Source organism: Protomyctophum parallelum (assembly GCF_964188405.1).
Source record: "Protomyctophum parallelum genome assembly, chromosome: 13".
In the NCBI taxonomy this organism is placed as follows: domain Eukaryota; kingdom Metazoa; phylum Chordata; class Actinopteri; order Myctophiformes; family Myctophidae; genus Protomyctophum; species Protomyctophum parallelum.
In genome coordinates, this window is record NC_139708.1 from 37,767,121 (window position 1) to 37,783,794 (window position 16,674).

General features: G+C 43.9%; 1 protein-coding gene across 1 annotated transcript in view; it reads right to left on the bottom strand.

Moving 5' to 3' along the window:
- The window catches only part of wbp11 (WW domain binding protein 11), a 317,048-nt gene that overhangs the window by 2,138 nt on the left and 298,236 nt on the right, over positions 1–16,674 (bottom strand). Inside the window, exons 6-12 of the mRNA XM_083779977.1 lie at positions 15,056–15,252; positions 13,541–13,674; positions 11,133–11,293; positions 7,054–7,275; positions 4,661–4,798; positions 1,491–1,781; positions 470–655 (exon numbers count right to left, since the gene is read on the bottom strand). Coding sequence (XP_083636103.1) covers positions 470–655; positions 1,491–1,781; positions 4,661–4,798; positions 7,054–7,275; positions 11,133–11,293; positions 13,541–13,674; positions 15,056–15,252 — 1,329 coding nt within the window. The remainder of the gene's footprint in view (positions 1–469; positions 656–1,490; positions 1,782–4,660; positions 4,799–7,053; positions 7,276–11,132; positions 11,294–13,540; positions 13,675–15,055; positions 15,253–16,674) is intronic.

Genomic DNA, 16,674 nt, shown 5'->3' on the forward strand with positions numbered 1-16,674 from the left:
CGACCGACTCATTGGAGGCAGGGTGGGGTTCAGTGTCTTGCCCAAGGACACTTTGACATGTGGACAGGAGGAGGAGCCGGGATTCGAACCGCCGACCCATGGATCATTGGACGACCTGCTCTACCTCCTGAGCCGCGGCCGCCCGAGGATATAGCCCCAATGTGCCTTGCGTTTGATGTATAGCATAGTTGACAGTGTTAATCAGACCAGTGTGTGTCCAGTGGAAACCTCGTATGAATCTGATCTCAGGTCAGAATGGGTTAAGTTTATCGGTTCAGCTGTGGCTAAGGCGACATTTTGTGTAAAATATGTGTAAAATAAGTGTATGTCTTGACAACATGGTCCAACATCTGACAAATGTTCTCCACCAAATGCAGAACACACACACACACACACACACACACACACACACACACACACAGACACACACACACACACACACACACACACACACACGTGTGTATAATACCTGGTGGTGCGGGCGGCGGTAGCCTGGGAGGGGGTCCGCGTGGTGGGGGGCCGGGCGGGAGGCCAGGAGGGGGACCAGGAGGAGGGCCTGGGGGCCGCCCAGGGGGGGGTCCGGGGGGAAGGAGGCGTGGCATGGGACCCCTGAGACCGCCAGGCATGCCAGGAGGTCTCAGGAACGGCGGAGCACCTGAGTATGATATGGGGGAAAATATATGATCTAAACTAGGCCTGTTAAAAAAATCGATTCGAGTTAGAATCGCGATTCTAATGCTGTCCGATTCAGAATCGATTCTCATTTTCCAAAAAACATTTTTTTTTTTTTTTTTTTGAACAAAATAATTTTGTGCAAGAAAAAAAAGAAAAGAAAAGAAATGCATTGCATGCACAGGTACATTTAATGTACCTGTGCATGCAATGCATTATGGCCTGGGTTTCTGCATAGTGCATTTACTACCAGCTAAGCTAAGCCTGCCAATTGTATTTATTTTACACCTGTTTTAATACTAATGTATTGTTCTGGTATTGAGTGAGAAGAGATTTTGTAACTTTTGTACTGGTTCAAATTTGTGCAAGCTAAATAAATGAGACATGTTCTTACTCTTGGATTTAACCTTTGTGTGTTTAAATCATTCAGTTGATAAAACCTTTACAATTATACAAGCTTTTTACTAAATGTACTCTGCTTTCATGCCAGAAGACTGGAGTAGATCATGCTAAAATTATATTTAATTGTTTTTAATAAAAATAAAAAACTGCTTTAGAATCGAAAAAAAATCTTTTTTGAATCGAGAATCGGAAAAATCGAAAAGATCGTTTTTGAATCGAATCGTCACCCCAAGAATCGGAATCGAATCGTGGGACACCTAAAGATTCGCAGCCCTAATCTAAACCCTCTTCTTACTTTTTTTGAAAAAACCTATGTTTATTATTGAGTTATCCTCAGTGATTAAAAAAAAAGGTAGTCGACAAACATTTTTCGTCAAAAGTTTTAGCCGACAAAAAAATCATCATCATTGACTCACCAGGTGGGGGTCCGGGAGGCGGGCCCGAAGGTGGACCTGGAGGTCTCATTGGAGGAGCCGGGGGCGGGCCCAGCGGTGGCGGCGGGCCTCCCATTGGTGGACCCTGTAGATGCGGAGGCCCCTGCGGCCCTCCCATTGGCCCGGCGGGAGGCGGGAGCCTCTGATTGGGCATCAGGTGAGACTGGTTGTCCCCGGGAGGTCCTCTGTCCTCCATGTCCGAGTCGTCCGATTCGTCCGTGTACTCTTCCTCCACCTCCTCCTCTTCCTCGTCCTCTTCTGGAATGGACTGACCTGAGATCAGATTCATACATTGTGTTTATGACTGATGTGGTAACCACTCTCCAGTGTTGTTTTTGGCAGCAAATTTCTATTTTAGTTTTAGTCATAGTCTCTTGAATAGTTTTCACTTAGTTTTAGTCACATTTTAGTCACCTGGAATGTTTTAGTGTTTAGTCTAGTTTTAGTCGACTAAATGTCATACGATTTTAGTCGACTAAATCTACAGTTGATTTAGTCGATAGATTTTATATCTGCTATTTTCAGCATGAAACCCAGCATAAAACTGGATCTCTTGTCCACTATAGTCCCTTCCTAACATTTTAGTCTAGTTTTTATTTGTTGACGAAATTGTCAGTATATTTAGTCTTAGTTTTAGTCATCATAGATTCGTTTTTATTTAGTTTTAGTCAGTGAAAAAAGGTAGTCGACGAACATTTTTCGTCTTAGTTTTAGTCGACGAAAACAACACTGAACCACTCTTCTGACTAGGGATGTCCCGATACACTTTTTTCGTTTTCGATCCGATACTACAATTTTTCTGTGTTAGCCGATACTGATACCAGAGGATAATATTTATAATACAAAAACAAGAAATATCTTAATTTGAAGTCCACCAACCGGGAACAGTGTTTATAGATATCTAGCTATATATCTCGTGTTGTGTTAATAGCAGACTCCTCACTCAAATGTGCACTTGCAGTTTGGGCAACTCCAAAGCAAACTCCACATGCCCCAAAATGTGTTTTCCCTGTCGGGTCGGTGGTTAGACTGCCATAGTGTCAACGCGTTACCCCAGTGTCGGGTCGGTGGTTAGACTGCCATAGTGTCAACCCGTTACCCCAGTGTCGGGTTGGTGGTTAGACTGCCATAGTGTCAACGCGTTACCCCAGTGTCGGGTCGGTGGTTAGACTGCCATAGTGTCAACCCGTTACCCCAGTGTCGGGTCGGTGGTTAGACTGCCATAGTGTCAACCCGTTACCCCAGTGTCGGGTCGGTGGTTAGACTGGCATATTCGCCGATACCGATATGACCCCGATATGACCAAATAAGGGCCGATCCGATACTCTACTTCTGACTAATAAAGTAGTAACTAGTAACGGGAATGAGGTATCTTTATCTGTTGTTGTGTAAAGCGACTGCCCAGAAAAGTGCTATATAAAGTTGATGTATTATTATTATTACTACTATCTAGTCCTAGTTTTTCTGTGAAAATACAAATAGTAGGGATGTGGATCTCCATCACTGAGAGCCATTCGATACGCATGTCGATACACTGCCAGGCATACGATACAGCTTTATTAAAACAAGGGGAAAAAAGCACCTTTTGTAGAGGTTTTTAGCAAATATGGTTACTAATCATCTAATTGCTACCCGATGACAACAGAAGTGAACCACAGTACCAGTGTTGTTTTTGGCAACACATTTCTATTTTAGTTCAGTCAATCTTTGGAATTAAACTTAATATTAGGGATGCACCGATCCGATACTCGTATCGGAGATCGGCGCCGATCCAGGCTAAAATTCTAGATCGAGTATCGGTGGCAAATGGGCCGATCCATTATCCGATCCGATCCGATAATTATGTGTAATTACAGTATGAAAACAACTCTAGCTCCTCTGTGACACAGCAGTGTAGTATTGACAGGATAACATGTGGAATGCAGCCAGGCTAGCCTGCTCACACATTAACCTGGTCTAATTGTTGCACAGTTATTTAATAAATAATTCAGTGCATTTATATCTGTGTTTGTTACATTTTGTTTTACAAAGTTGGGAAAGTAATGTTTAAGTCAAGCCTTGATGTTGCCTTACACAAAATAATGATCCCAGACTCCACACAGTGAGGCATACAGCTTAATAGGTTATTACTTTTCTTTGTGGGGGGTATCGGATCGGTACTCTGTATCGGCAGATACTGGACCCCCATGTATCGAAATCGCTATCGAATGCCAAAAAGCCGGATCGGTGCATCCCTACTTAATATAACAAAAATAACATTGGGCACCCTGGGTCACTATTTTGAAAGTGTTGTGTGGGCACACGAAGTGTTAAACTGGCTGAATAGCCGATGAATAGCAGATCTACAAGCTCACAACGTGAGCTTATTTTCAGCATGCAACCAAGTGTAAAATGACTTATAGTGGATCTCTTGTCCACTAGTCCCTTCCTATCATCATCCTATCAAGTCAAAAGGTAGTCGACGAACATTTTTGGTCTTGGTTTTAGTCGACCAAAACAACACTGCACAGTATACCTGCCATCCTAAGCATCATGGCCTGGTTTTAGTCGACTAAAACAACACTGCACAGTATACCTGCCATCCTAAGCATCATGGCCTGCAGAGGCGTGATGGCCTTCGTCACAGTATACCTGAGTATCCACAGTACCTAAGTACCTAAGTATCCACAGTATACCTGCCATCCTAAGCATCATGGCCTGTATCACAGTATACCTGCCATCCTAAGCATCATGGCCTGTATCACAGTATACCTGCCATCCTAAGCATCATGGCCTGTATCACAGTATACCTGCCATCCTAAGCATCATGGCCTGTATCACAGTATACCTGCCATCCTAAGCATCATGGCCTGTATCACATCATGGCCTGTATCACATCATGGCCTGTATCACAGTATACCTGCCATCCTAAGCATCATGGCCTGTATCACATCATGGCCTGTATCACATCATGGCCTGTATCACATCATGGCCTGTATCACAGTATACCTGGCATCCTAAGCATCATGGCCTGTAGAGTATCAGTATACCTGCCATCCTAAGCATCATGGCCTGTAGAGTATCAGTATACCTGCCATCCTAAGCATCATGGCCTGTAGAGTATCAGTATACCTGCCATCCTAAGCATCATGGCCTGTAGAGTATCAGTATACCTGCCATCCTAAGCATCATGGCCTGTAGAGGCGTGATGGCCTTCGTCTTCTTCACAAGCCTCTTCTTCTTCTTCCGTCCGTCTGGGCCCATCTGGGGTGCTGCTGGCGGGGGCATGTCAGCAAAACGCACGCTGCGGCCTGCAAGGGGAAATGACGTTGATCAAATAATGGTTATTGCGAGAACAGAAACCTCGTTGTTTTGTCGACATGTCACCAGAACAAATATATATATATACGGATTCATAGCACTTGAACACCAGATGGGAAGTGTGAGATTTGCATGAATAGATAAGATATATCCTGTGTGCGCACGCACACACACATAGACACACACACACACACACACACACACACACACACACACACACACACTTGTGTGAGTCACGATCAGGATTATATTTTCAATTTCTACTTTTGTTTTCTACCCTAGGAGAATGGAAGGTTAATAACTTAATATGTAACTGAGGTAGATATAATTATGCTTTTGTTTTGTTTTTCTTCCAAGAAAATGGGGAATCAGAAAGTGGATGACGAAATTGTTGAAGGAAATTGACTTTGTCAAATATTTACATTTTATTGTATTTATATATCATAGTCCTGTTATGTCATTCATGTCGAATGTCATGTTTTTATGTTCTGTGTGGACCCCAGGAAGATTAGCTGGTACATGGGATCCTAATAAAACTCACTCCTGTAATAGATAGACTTATAATCAAGTTCCTACACTTTAGAAAATGTTAATTGATAGCTACTTCATGACACAAATATTATGTCCTTTCCAGTTGAGGACTTGGAATTCACACATCTATGCTGGGACTCTCCTCCTCTATTCACGTTTGTGATATACGTTACCATTCGTGTCCCAACGGAGACAACCAGAAGCCAGTCTCTATAATACACCAAAATTAATTCATTTGTTTAACGTACACATCTCCAAAGTTTCCATGATGATGTGAGCATTATGTAGCCGTAGCCTGAAAACCCACCTTTTCAGACTCCATCATGGCCCATAGCACTTACCCTAACCCCTTAGATAGCATTTCTGTTGGCTTAGATAGCATTTGACACAGACTTATAGCATGTTATGTAGACAGCACTATAATTGTATTGTATATAGTCATAGCACGCCATAGTACATATGTATAGCATAGTAGTGAATATGTATAGTTTATTATGTATAATGTATGTATAGTTTCATCATATAGATATTCCACTGTTACCTTCTTAGCTTACGCATGTCTCATGATAAATGCTTTTATGTGATGTATTCCCATGCTTTTGTTCTTGCTTAAATGTAAGTCGCTCTGGATTAAGAGCGTCTGCTAAATGCCTAAATTGTAAATTGTAAATTGTAATAAAAGTAGGGATGCATGAACGATTATGAAACTATGACCGGCCTCCCCCTGGCCAGCCGGGGCGCCTGATGGAGGGGAAAGGAACTGGTCGGAATAACGTGTTCCTTCCACACGCTACTGTACGTCCAACCAGGGAAACTCCCCCCTGTCAGGTGTAAAGGAGCAACTTGGACACTCAGGCATGAAGGAAGCATGAGTTCAAGTCCGTTGCTCTCCCCAGGTTGGCGGAGGGTGTGTAGAGCCCAGGATCACATTAGATAATTGACACAGGGGTGAAAAATGGGTTACAAAATCGTGGGACAAAAAATATTTTCCGATACAGATTCTGACAGTTTCCCCGATATTATACAGAGGATCACAATGGAAACATAGCCTATAGGGGTCAGGCCTGTTAAAAGTATTCAATCGATACATATTTACTCTTTTGTAAGTGTCCGTTTTCACTACTGAATGAGAGGAGTACACTAATTAAATGTAGAATTTAGCCATTGACGGTCACATTATTATTGCGATACATCAATATCGGTGAAAATAATCTGCATCATTTTTAGACCCATCGATACCGATATGGTATTTTCATGGTCGATTTCGATACGCTACCGATTATATCGTGCATCTCCAACCCATTTAGACCCGAGCTCGATTCTACAAAAATGTCTTCTAAATCATGACAGATTTCTGAAAAACCCTATGTTTTTATATCAGCGGTGCTCAACCTTTTTCATGTCAAGGACCCCCAGAATTATTATGCAATTGGCCGTCGACCCCCATCTGAACATATGTTGTTCCAGAGAGCCCCCAGAAGCAAAGATTTGAGTTAAAAACATTCGCTCTGAAAGAATATACATTCAAAGATTTGTGCCACATTTTCACGACTTTAAAAAAAATAGCACATCTACAAGCGCTGTGAGCTTGTAGATGTGCTATTTTTCAATAGCTAAAGCACAACATAATGCTTAAAACACCAAAAGGGGTTCCCGACCGAGAATGGGCCAAAAAAATAAAAGCAATCTTCAGACGTTTCTCAAGGAGTCTCACCTCTGTCGGCTCTCTCTCTCTCCTCCTCTCTTGCCCTCTCGTCATCGGGCCTCTCCACGGTCATCCTCCTGACGTCTCCGTCTCCGGCCACCTCCCTCTCTCCCTCGCTGTCCTCCTCCGAGTCGCTGTCGTCTTCGTCCCCGTCGTCGCCCTCGCTCTCACTGCCGCTGTCCCTCTCCCTGCCCAGGTCCATGGCCGAATCTAAGCCAGGGACGGAGGGCTCTATCCCAGGCAGCGGAGAAACACAGGGTTTTATAGATTAGAAGCACACTTACTATAACAGGGCTAAGGATCGAACTAGATCCCCTACAATGTATCTTGGGCTTACACCCAACGACACCTGAATTTAATAGATTTAAGAGAATCCTGAATATACTATGGTACTGTGCTAGGTTGTCAACACTACAATGTTGGATCGGGGATGTTGTTCCATCTGTATGGAGTTGGCTCCATAATGTTCTACAACGTGCTCCCACTAGAACGGCTCACACATATCCTCCAAGGAGACATGGATGGGTTCTACTTGGTCTGGGGCCCAGTTGTGGAATACTTGAAGTGCCTAAAAGAATGTGCACAAAAGAATATGGTGAGGCAGCTTTTTGCTTCTACGGCCCAACAGCCTTTTATAAACTTCCATTCGAGCTCAGACACGCACCCTCTGTAGACATTTTTAAATCTCAACTCAAGACTCACCTCTTCACCCTTGCTTTTAGTTGAGTTTTACTATGCACGTTCCTACCCTGCCCTGACTGATTTGCTGCATGTGGTGTTTTTATTTATTTTATGTTCTTATATTCAATTTTGTTCTTTGCCATTGTTCTATCATTTTAACTACTTGTGTTTTATTGTATTATATTTGTGTGTCCTGCCCTGTGAAGCACTTTGAGCTGCATTTATGTATGAAAGGTGCTATACAAATAAAGTTTATTATTATTATTATTATTAGAATACGCCGAAATATTATCAAGAGGTTTGGCAAATTAAGGAACTATTCATGTTAAGAACAAAGGCTTTATGATTTCTAAAACTACATGAATAATTATATTAAGTAGTAAGAAGAAGATGATGTATGGACGTATGCATGTATAATGTATGTAGGTATGTCGGTTAGTCTGTATGTATATGTGAGTCATGTATCAGTTTGTACAAAAATGAAAAATAAAATGATTTAAAGAAAGAAGCACAAGGGGTGAACTAAATTGCTTTGTATGTGCGTGTTTGAAAATTGCATGTACTGTATGCTTGCACGTACAGTGTTCACCAACTCCAGAGCAGTGGTTTTACAACCCTTTTCATATCAAGGCCCATTATGTATTGGGTATTATTGAGCCACAGACCACCATTTGATGACATTTACTGTAGCCTCTCAGATCTAAAAACCAACGAATATTTTGTCGTTGTTGGACAAGATTTTGTCCATAATTCCATTCTGTATTGATGTTGGTACCATTAGGAGAGATAACAGGCTGTATTGATGTTGGTACCATTAGGAGAGATAACAGGCTGTATTGATGTTGGTACCATTAGGAGAGATAACAGGCTGTATTGATGTTGGTACCATTAGGAGAGATAACAGGCTGTATTGATGTTGGTACCATTAGGAGAGATAACAGGCTGTATTGATGTTGGTACCATTAGGAGAGATAACAGGCTGTATTGATGTTGGTACCATTAGGAGAGATAACAGGCTGTATTGATGTTGGTACCATTAGGAGAGATAACAGGCTGTATTGATGTTGGTACCATTAGGAGAGATAACAGGCTGTATTGATGTTGGTACCATTAGGAGAGATAACAGGCTGTATTGATGTTGGTATCATTAGGAGAGATAACAGGCTGTATTGATGTTGGTACCATTAGGAGAGATAACAGGCTGTATTGATGTTGGTACCATTAGGAGTGATAACAGGCTGTATTGATGTTGGTACCATTATAAGAGATAACAGGCTGTATTGATGTTGGTACCATTAGGAGAGATAACAGGCTGTATTGATGTTGGTACCATTAGGAGAGATAACAGGCTGTATTGATGTTGGTACCATTAGGAGAGATAACAGGCTGTATTGATGTTGGTACCATTAGGAGAGATAACAGGCTGTATTGATGTTGGTACCATTAGGAGAGATAACAGGCTGTATTGATGTTGGTACCATTAGGAGAAATAACAGGCAAACGTTGAATTGTGAAGCCTTCTTGTAAAGGCAATGCAGATGTGCAACAATAATTTAACTCTTGAGAGCGTGAAATTAAACCAAATGAACCCGTAAGGGTCCATTTGGTTTAATTGTACGCTCTCAAGAGAAGGGTCCATTTGGTTTCATTTTACGCTCTCAAGAGTTAAGATCTCGAAGGGCCCATTTGGTTAGCAACTCTCCATCATTCAGCTGGGGACCACCTGGAACCCCCTCAAGGACCACTGGTTGAGAAGTTAGTGAGAGCAGCGGAGAAGATCACAGGTGTCCCCCCCATAGCTGACATATACACGGACCGTTGTGTCAGGAAGGCCATGAATATTATGACCGACCCCTCCCACCCCTCCCACCATCTCCTTGAACTCCTGCCATCTGGTAGCAGGTTCAAGAGCCTATAGGAGGAAGCACCAGCAGGCTGACCAACAGTTTCTTCCCCCAAACTATCAGAGCCTAGGAGGAAGCACCAGCAGGCTGACCAACAGTTTCTTCCCCCAAACTATCAGAGCCTAGGAGGAAGCACCAGCAGGCTGACCAACAGTTTCTTCCCCCAAACTATCAGAGCCTAGGAGGAAGCACCAGCAGGCTGACCAACAGTTTCTTCCCCCAAACTATCAGAGCCTAGGAGGAAGCACCAGCAGGCTGACCAACAGTTTCTTTAGCCTATTCAGTATTTAAGTCCGACATCATTTTGTAGTGCTACGTTACGTCCGGGTCCAAGTGGCACCAGCTCCCGTCCGTATCCCATTGTAAATAGAATATCTAAACGCGTGAATCTTTTTAAATTGACGTTATTTTTCAGAAAGGAAGCCATTGAGGGTTAAAATGGAGTAGAATTATTAATGTTTTGTACAAGTGTCCATGACAACAAAAATATATGATGTGGAGACAATAAAGACTATTATTATCATTATTATTGAAGGTGGCAACAGTCCATTTGATCGGTAAAATATTTCTGGGGTATATTTAGAATGTGTGCAGGCTTGAGTATATTGAATTTAGTTTGCATTAATGAGGATTTAGTTGACACAATAAAATAAAATGGCGATAGTATTCCATGTGGGGCAGACGGCCTGTCACAGCCAGATTTTGGAGAGCGGCGCAGTTTTGTTGTTGCGAGGAAAGCGGTAAAATTAGACTTTCGTGGTTGTTTTCGTCTCAGATTTAGTCCGACGGAGCGTCACAGTATAACTCCATGGGGACACAGTATGACTCTATGGGGACACAAAAGCGACACAAAAGTAGGACCCGGAAGTATCTCAGGAGGGGGCGCTCACGTCACAGCTAAAATACTGAATAGGAGGAAGCACCAGCAGGCTGACCAATAGTTTCTTCCCCCAAACTATCAGGACACTGAACACTCGCCAAGGAGAGATGAACAGCACCTTACACACATGCACTTTGAATGCATCAGCACTTTTTTCCTGCCAATGTTGTCTGCTCCTTTTACCTTCTTAAATGTTCTTGCCTCTTTTTAATGTGTCTATTGTTTTTAACCCATTCTGACCTGAGATCAGATTCTAAAAACGTCTTCTACATCCTGACAGTTTTCTGAAAAAAGCTATGTTTCTATGTCAGCGGTTCTTCGATTAAAAAAAAATAGCAGACCTACAAGCTCGTATCAGTGGCGCGATACGAGCTTGTAGATCTGCTATTTTTAAATAGCTAAAGCATAACATGATGCTAACACCAAAATGGGTGCCCGTTCAGAATGGGTTAAATGTGAGGCACCATGAGCCATGGAGAACAGTATTTTTGCTCCCCTGTATGCCCTGCAGTGTATATTTGTGGAAGTAACAATAAATCTGATTGATTGGTTGATTGAGAACCCACTACCCTAGAGGGCAAACCAACCACGTCAAAGTGCTGAGCGACATTGCTGGCGTTTACCTGTGTCGGTGGCGTGAGCGCGTCGCGCTGGGATGCCGTAGAGAGCCAGGACCTGTGGGGGAGGGGGCCCCGGTGGGGGGCCGGGGGGCTTCTTTCCTGGAGGCAGGCGAGGGACGCCAGCCACTGCCGCAGACACCGGCCCCGATGACAGGGCTCCCTTACTGAGAGAGAGAGAGGGACAGAATGGATACGAGTCAGTGCACCCGATGACAGGGCTCCCTTACTGAGAGAGAGGGGGACAGAATGGATACGAGTCAGTGCACCCAATGACAGGGCTCCCTTACTGAGAGAGAGAGGGGGACAGAATGGATACGAGTCAGTGCACCCGATGACAGGGCTCCCTTACTGAGAGAGAGAGGGGGACAGAATGGATAAGAGTCAGTGCACGCGATGACAGGGCTCCCTTACTGAGAGAGAGAGGGGGACAGAATGGATACGAGTCAGTGCACCCGATGACAGGGCTCCCTTACTGAGAGAGAGAGGGGGACAGAATGGATATGAGTCAGTGCACCCGATGACAGGGCTCCCTTACTGAGAGAGAGAGGGGGACAGAATGGATACGAGTCAGTGCACCCGATGACAGGGCTCCCTTACTGAGAGAGAGAGGGGGACAGAATGGATAAGAGTCAGTGCACGCGATGACAGGGCTCCCTTACTGAGAGAGAGAGGGGGACAGAATGGATACGAGTCAGTGCACCCGATGACAGGGCTCCCTTACTGAGAGAGAGAGGGGGACAGAATGGATACGAGTCAGTGCACCCGATGACAGGGCTCCCTTACTGAGAGAGAGGGGGACAGAATGGATACGAGTCAGTGCACCCGATGACAGGGCTCCCTTACTGAGAGAGAGAGGGGGACAGAATGGATAAGAGTCAGTGCACCCGATGACAGGGCTCCCTTACTGAGAGAGAGAGGGGGACAGAATGGATACTTTACCCCATAATATAAGAGCCGAGGACGATTCTACAAATGTCCGTTTTCAAAAACCTCAAACCTTTTCACGTTAAGGAGCCCCACAATCATATTATACTAGACTCCAGTTTTGGCATCACTGCACTGGCTTCCGGTTGTTTTTAGGATTGATTTTAAAATTATTTTAGTTGTCTATAAAGCTCTCAATGGTCTCGCACCTTCCTACCTACATGACTGCCTGCCTAAATATGTCCCAAACCGCCCTCTAAGGTCTTCCACTGCTGGCCTGCTCGCTTTGCCTTAAAAAATGGCAACTAAAAAATACGGGGAAGCAGCTTTTTGCTTCTACGGGCCGTCGGCATGGAACAAGCTCCCACTGTACCTTCGCCAGGCAGCCTCTGTAGACATTTTTAAAGCTCAGCTCAAGACCCACTTCTACAACATTGCTTTTAAGTGATCTTTTATTTGTTGTTATTCACGTCCTCACTGTATTGTATTGTATTTTTTAATGTCGTTGCCTTATTTTATCCGTTCTTATCTTTGTACCACTGCCTCTCCTGATTTGACACTGCATTATTGTCCTATTGTTTTAAACTGCATGCCTGTTTTAATGCTGTTTTGTTTTTGCTTTTGTTTTTATTATCTTTTCTGCTCTGTAAAGCACTTTGAGCTACATTTATGTATGAAAGGTGCTATATAAATAAAGTTTATTATTATTATTATTATTATCTCAAAATATTTCGTTCCAGGGACGGCCAGAAGCAAATATGCGTTAAAAACGTTTGCTAAATAAATAATATATATTCAAAGATTTGCACGACATTTTCTAAACGGGTTAAACCCTACTTATTTAATTGACCGCTGTCCCCCACCCCTAACCCTGAGCTTGTAGACCGGGTAAAAAAAAAATCCCGAATGCGACATGCCCTTTGAATGGAAGAGTATCATCAGAATCATTCTAAACTCTAAAGAATGTACAATAACCAAAACACAGAACTAACTAATGCTGATCAGTAACCCATTTAGGCCTGATGTCAAAATAAATAAAATTACAGTTTTCTGAAATACCTACGGTGTGTTTCTGTATCAGTGGTGCTCAATATTTCATGTCAAGGTCGCCGAAAATGATATGCAATTGGCCACCGACCCCCATTTGAAAATATGTTGATCCAGGAACCCCTCAGAAGCAAAGATCTGAGTTAAAAATGTTCGCTCTGAAGAAAATATATATTCCAAATTTGCGCCACATTTTCACGATTTTTCAAAAATAGAAGACCTACAAGCTCGTAGCGCTATGAGCTTGTAGCCACCGAGTGGCGCGATACGAGCTTGTAGGTCTGCTATTTTTGAAAAATCAAAGAACGACTGACATTTTTAGAATCTGATCTCAGGTCAGAATGGGTTAATCAGACCAGTGTGTGTCCAGTGGAAACCCTCGTATGAATCTGATCTCAGGTCAGAATGGGTTAAATCACAGAAAACAAGTTAAGGCCCACCCAAATGTAGCGCTTTTCTTCAGTATGGAGGGAGGCTGAGCGCCTGGAAGAGGGATATCTTGGACAAGAATACTGGAGGGGGCGTGGGGCATCTCTGGCAGTGGGATACTGTCTACCTCCACCGACTCTGCATTCTGAAAAACAAAGAACAACAACAACATTATAACAACAAGGGAAGACGGAGACAACCAAGCATGTAGGAAACAGTATTGAACAAAGACGACCGTCGACCAGCGGGCGACGGTGGCTCAGGGGTAGAGTGCCTGGATGGTAACCGTAAGGTTGCCAGTTCGAACCCGGGCTCCCCCAGAGTTACTGTCGAAGTGTCCTTGAGCAAGACACTGAACCCCTCCCGATGTGCTGGTTGGTGCCTTGCATGGTTTCCGCTGCCATCGGTGTATGAATGTGTGTGTGAATGGGTGAATGTAATGCACAATCTCTGTAAAGCGCCTTGGATAAAGGCGCTATATAAATGCACCATTTACCATTTACCAGTGAATCAATTTTGTCACGGCTTCAAAAAAATTAATCCGAGGCTTTTCTTTGGATGATTTCTCACTACGGTTGCATTCACACCAGAATGCTTTGCTGCGATTAAAACATAATCCTCGGCAGGTTTGGAAGGCTCATTCGAAGTCTGATGCGGATAAAACAATCTAGTTCAGACATTTCACTTTGCTTCAAAGCGCACCCGATTTCGATTCACTGCAGGTGTGAATGCAATCGCATCAAATAAAGGAAATGAAACGTGATGAGGAGTATGAGGACTTTGGAGACGCACCCCAAAGATGTCACGTTACCGCGGATAGACATGGAGGAGTATGAGGACTTTGGAGACGCACCCCAAAGACGTCACGTTACCGCGGATAGACATGGAGGAGTATGAGGACTTTGGAGACGCACCCCAAAGACGTCACGTTACCGCGGATAGACATGGAGGAGTATGAGGACTTTGGAGACGCACCCCAAAGATGTCACGTTACCGCGGATAGACATGGAGGAGTATGAGGACTTTGGAGACGCACCCCAAAGACGTCACGTTACCGCGGATAGACATGGTCGAATGAGGATAATTCAATTTGCGCTCCCGTCTCCGCTGAAGCGTGCACACACACACAAGTCCCCGACGACACACTGCGTTACCCTCACTTTAATCATACCAGTGTGTGTCCAGTGGAAACCTCGTATGAATCTGATCTCAGGTCAGAATGGGTTAATCAGACCAGTGTGTGTCCGGCGGAAACCTCGTATGAATCTGATCTCAGGTCAGAATGGGTTAAGTCCTGTAAGTCCTAACTATTAATATTTTTTTTAACATCAGAATATATATTCCACCGTGTAGTTGATGAATTGAACACATTGATAACAGGTCCCTGATGCGTTTCCCTGCTGTGCTTTGACACAGCCAGAGTGAACAACAAGGCAAATGCAGCAAATTAAATATGCAAGAATGATGCCATTTCTGGTCACATCATGTCTGCCGGGGGGGGGGGGGGGCACACAACACAAACACACCTTGACCGAGTCAAAGTAGAGCGACAGCTGGCCTCGCTTGGTCTCGTAGTCCAGCTCCAGTTTGCGGAGCTCCTTGTACGTGTCGGGGTTCTCCCTCTCGTAGAGACGCACGATGCGCTCAAAGGTCTCCCGGAGCTTCTTCCTCTTGTCCCTCAACACCTTCTCGTTCAGCAGGGGCTGCTGCACCGGGTTGAACTCTGACACGGGGGGGCAAAAAGAGAGTAGAGAGAATAGAGGAGAAGTTGTTTCACGACTTTTGAAGAAATACTCCAGCGTTTGAGGTGAGAACGAACGGTGATGTTTTTGGCAGCAAATTTTAGATTTATAGGTTTAGTCATAGTCTCTTGAATAGTTTTCATTTAGTTTTAGTCACCTGGAATGTTTTAGTGTTTTCTTTTCTTAATATATTTTTTATCCCACGATTTTGTAACCCATTTTTCACCCCCTGTGTCAATCATCTAATGTGATCCTGGGCTCTACACACCCTCCGCCAACCTGGGGAGAGCAACGGACTTGAACTCATGCTTCCTTTATGCCTGAGTGTCCAAGTTGCTCCTTTACACCTGACAGGGGGGAGTTTCCCTGGTTGGACGTAGCGCGTGGAAGGAACACGTTATTCCAACCAGTTCCTTTCCCCTCCACCAGGCGCCCCGGCTGGCCAGGGGGAGGCAGTTTAGTGACCAGGATTACTGCATGTTTTTTGTGAGGGTACCTACCCTAGGGGACACGGGGAGAACATGTGAGGGTACCTACCCTAGGGGACACGGGGAGAACATGTGAGGGTACCTACCCTAGGGGACACGGGGAGAACATGTGAGGGTACCTACCCTAGGGGACACGGGGAGAACATGTGAGGGTACCTACCCTAGGGGACACGGGGAGAACATGCAAACTCCACACAGTAAGGAGTGTTTTAGTGTTAGTCTAGATTTAGTCGACTAAATGTCAGAAGATTTTAGTCGACTATATCTACAGTTGATTTAGTCGACTAAAATGTATTTTGGCGGGCCTTGATGTTGTCGTAATGACTGATTTTACACTCAATAGCTGTTTTACAAGCTCACAACGTGTCGCAGCGAGACACGTTGTGAGCTTGTAGATCTGCTACTTTCAGCATGCAACAAAGTGTAAAATGACTTGTACTGGATCTCTTGTCCACTAGTCCCCTTCCTAGCATTTTAGTCTAGTTCTTATCTGTTGACGAAATTGTCAATACATGTAGTCATCATAGCTTAGTTTAAAGGAGAATTCCATGCTAGAATGCTTTCTTATCTTCCCTACCTTTCTTTGTAGTTGTTACGTCCCCACCAAAGAGGTCCAGGTGGTTTTTTATGCAAAAGCTCCTTATTGGCTATTTCCCCTACCATAAGCGCTCAATGAATTGCATTGCATTGAATGGGGCTATGGGGTGCTAATTTGCTTATTTCCATCGAAATAAGTAGTAAACTGTGCCACTTGGGATATTATTTACATTATGAAGAGAGGATATATACAAAAAAGATATTATTTTGAGCGATGGAAATAAGTGAATTAGCACAACACCCCATAGCCCCATTCAATTCCCATTCAATTCAATGCAATTCATTTAAGGCTTATGGTAGGGGAATTAGCCAATAAGG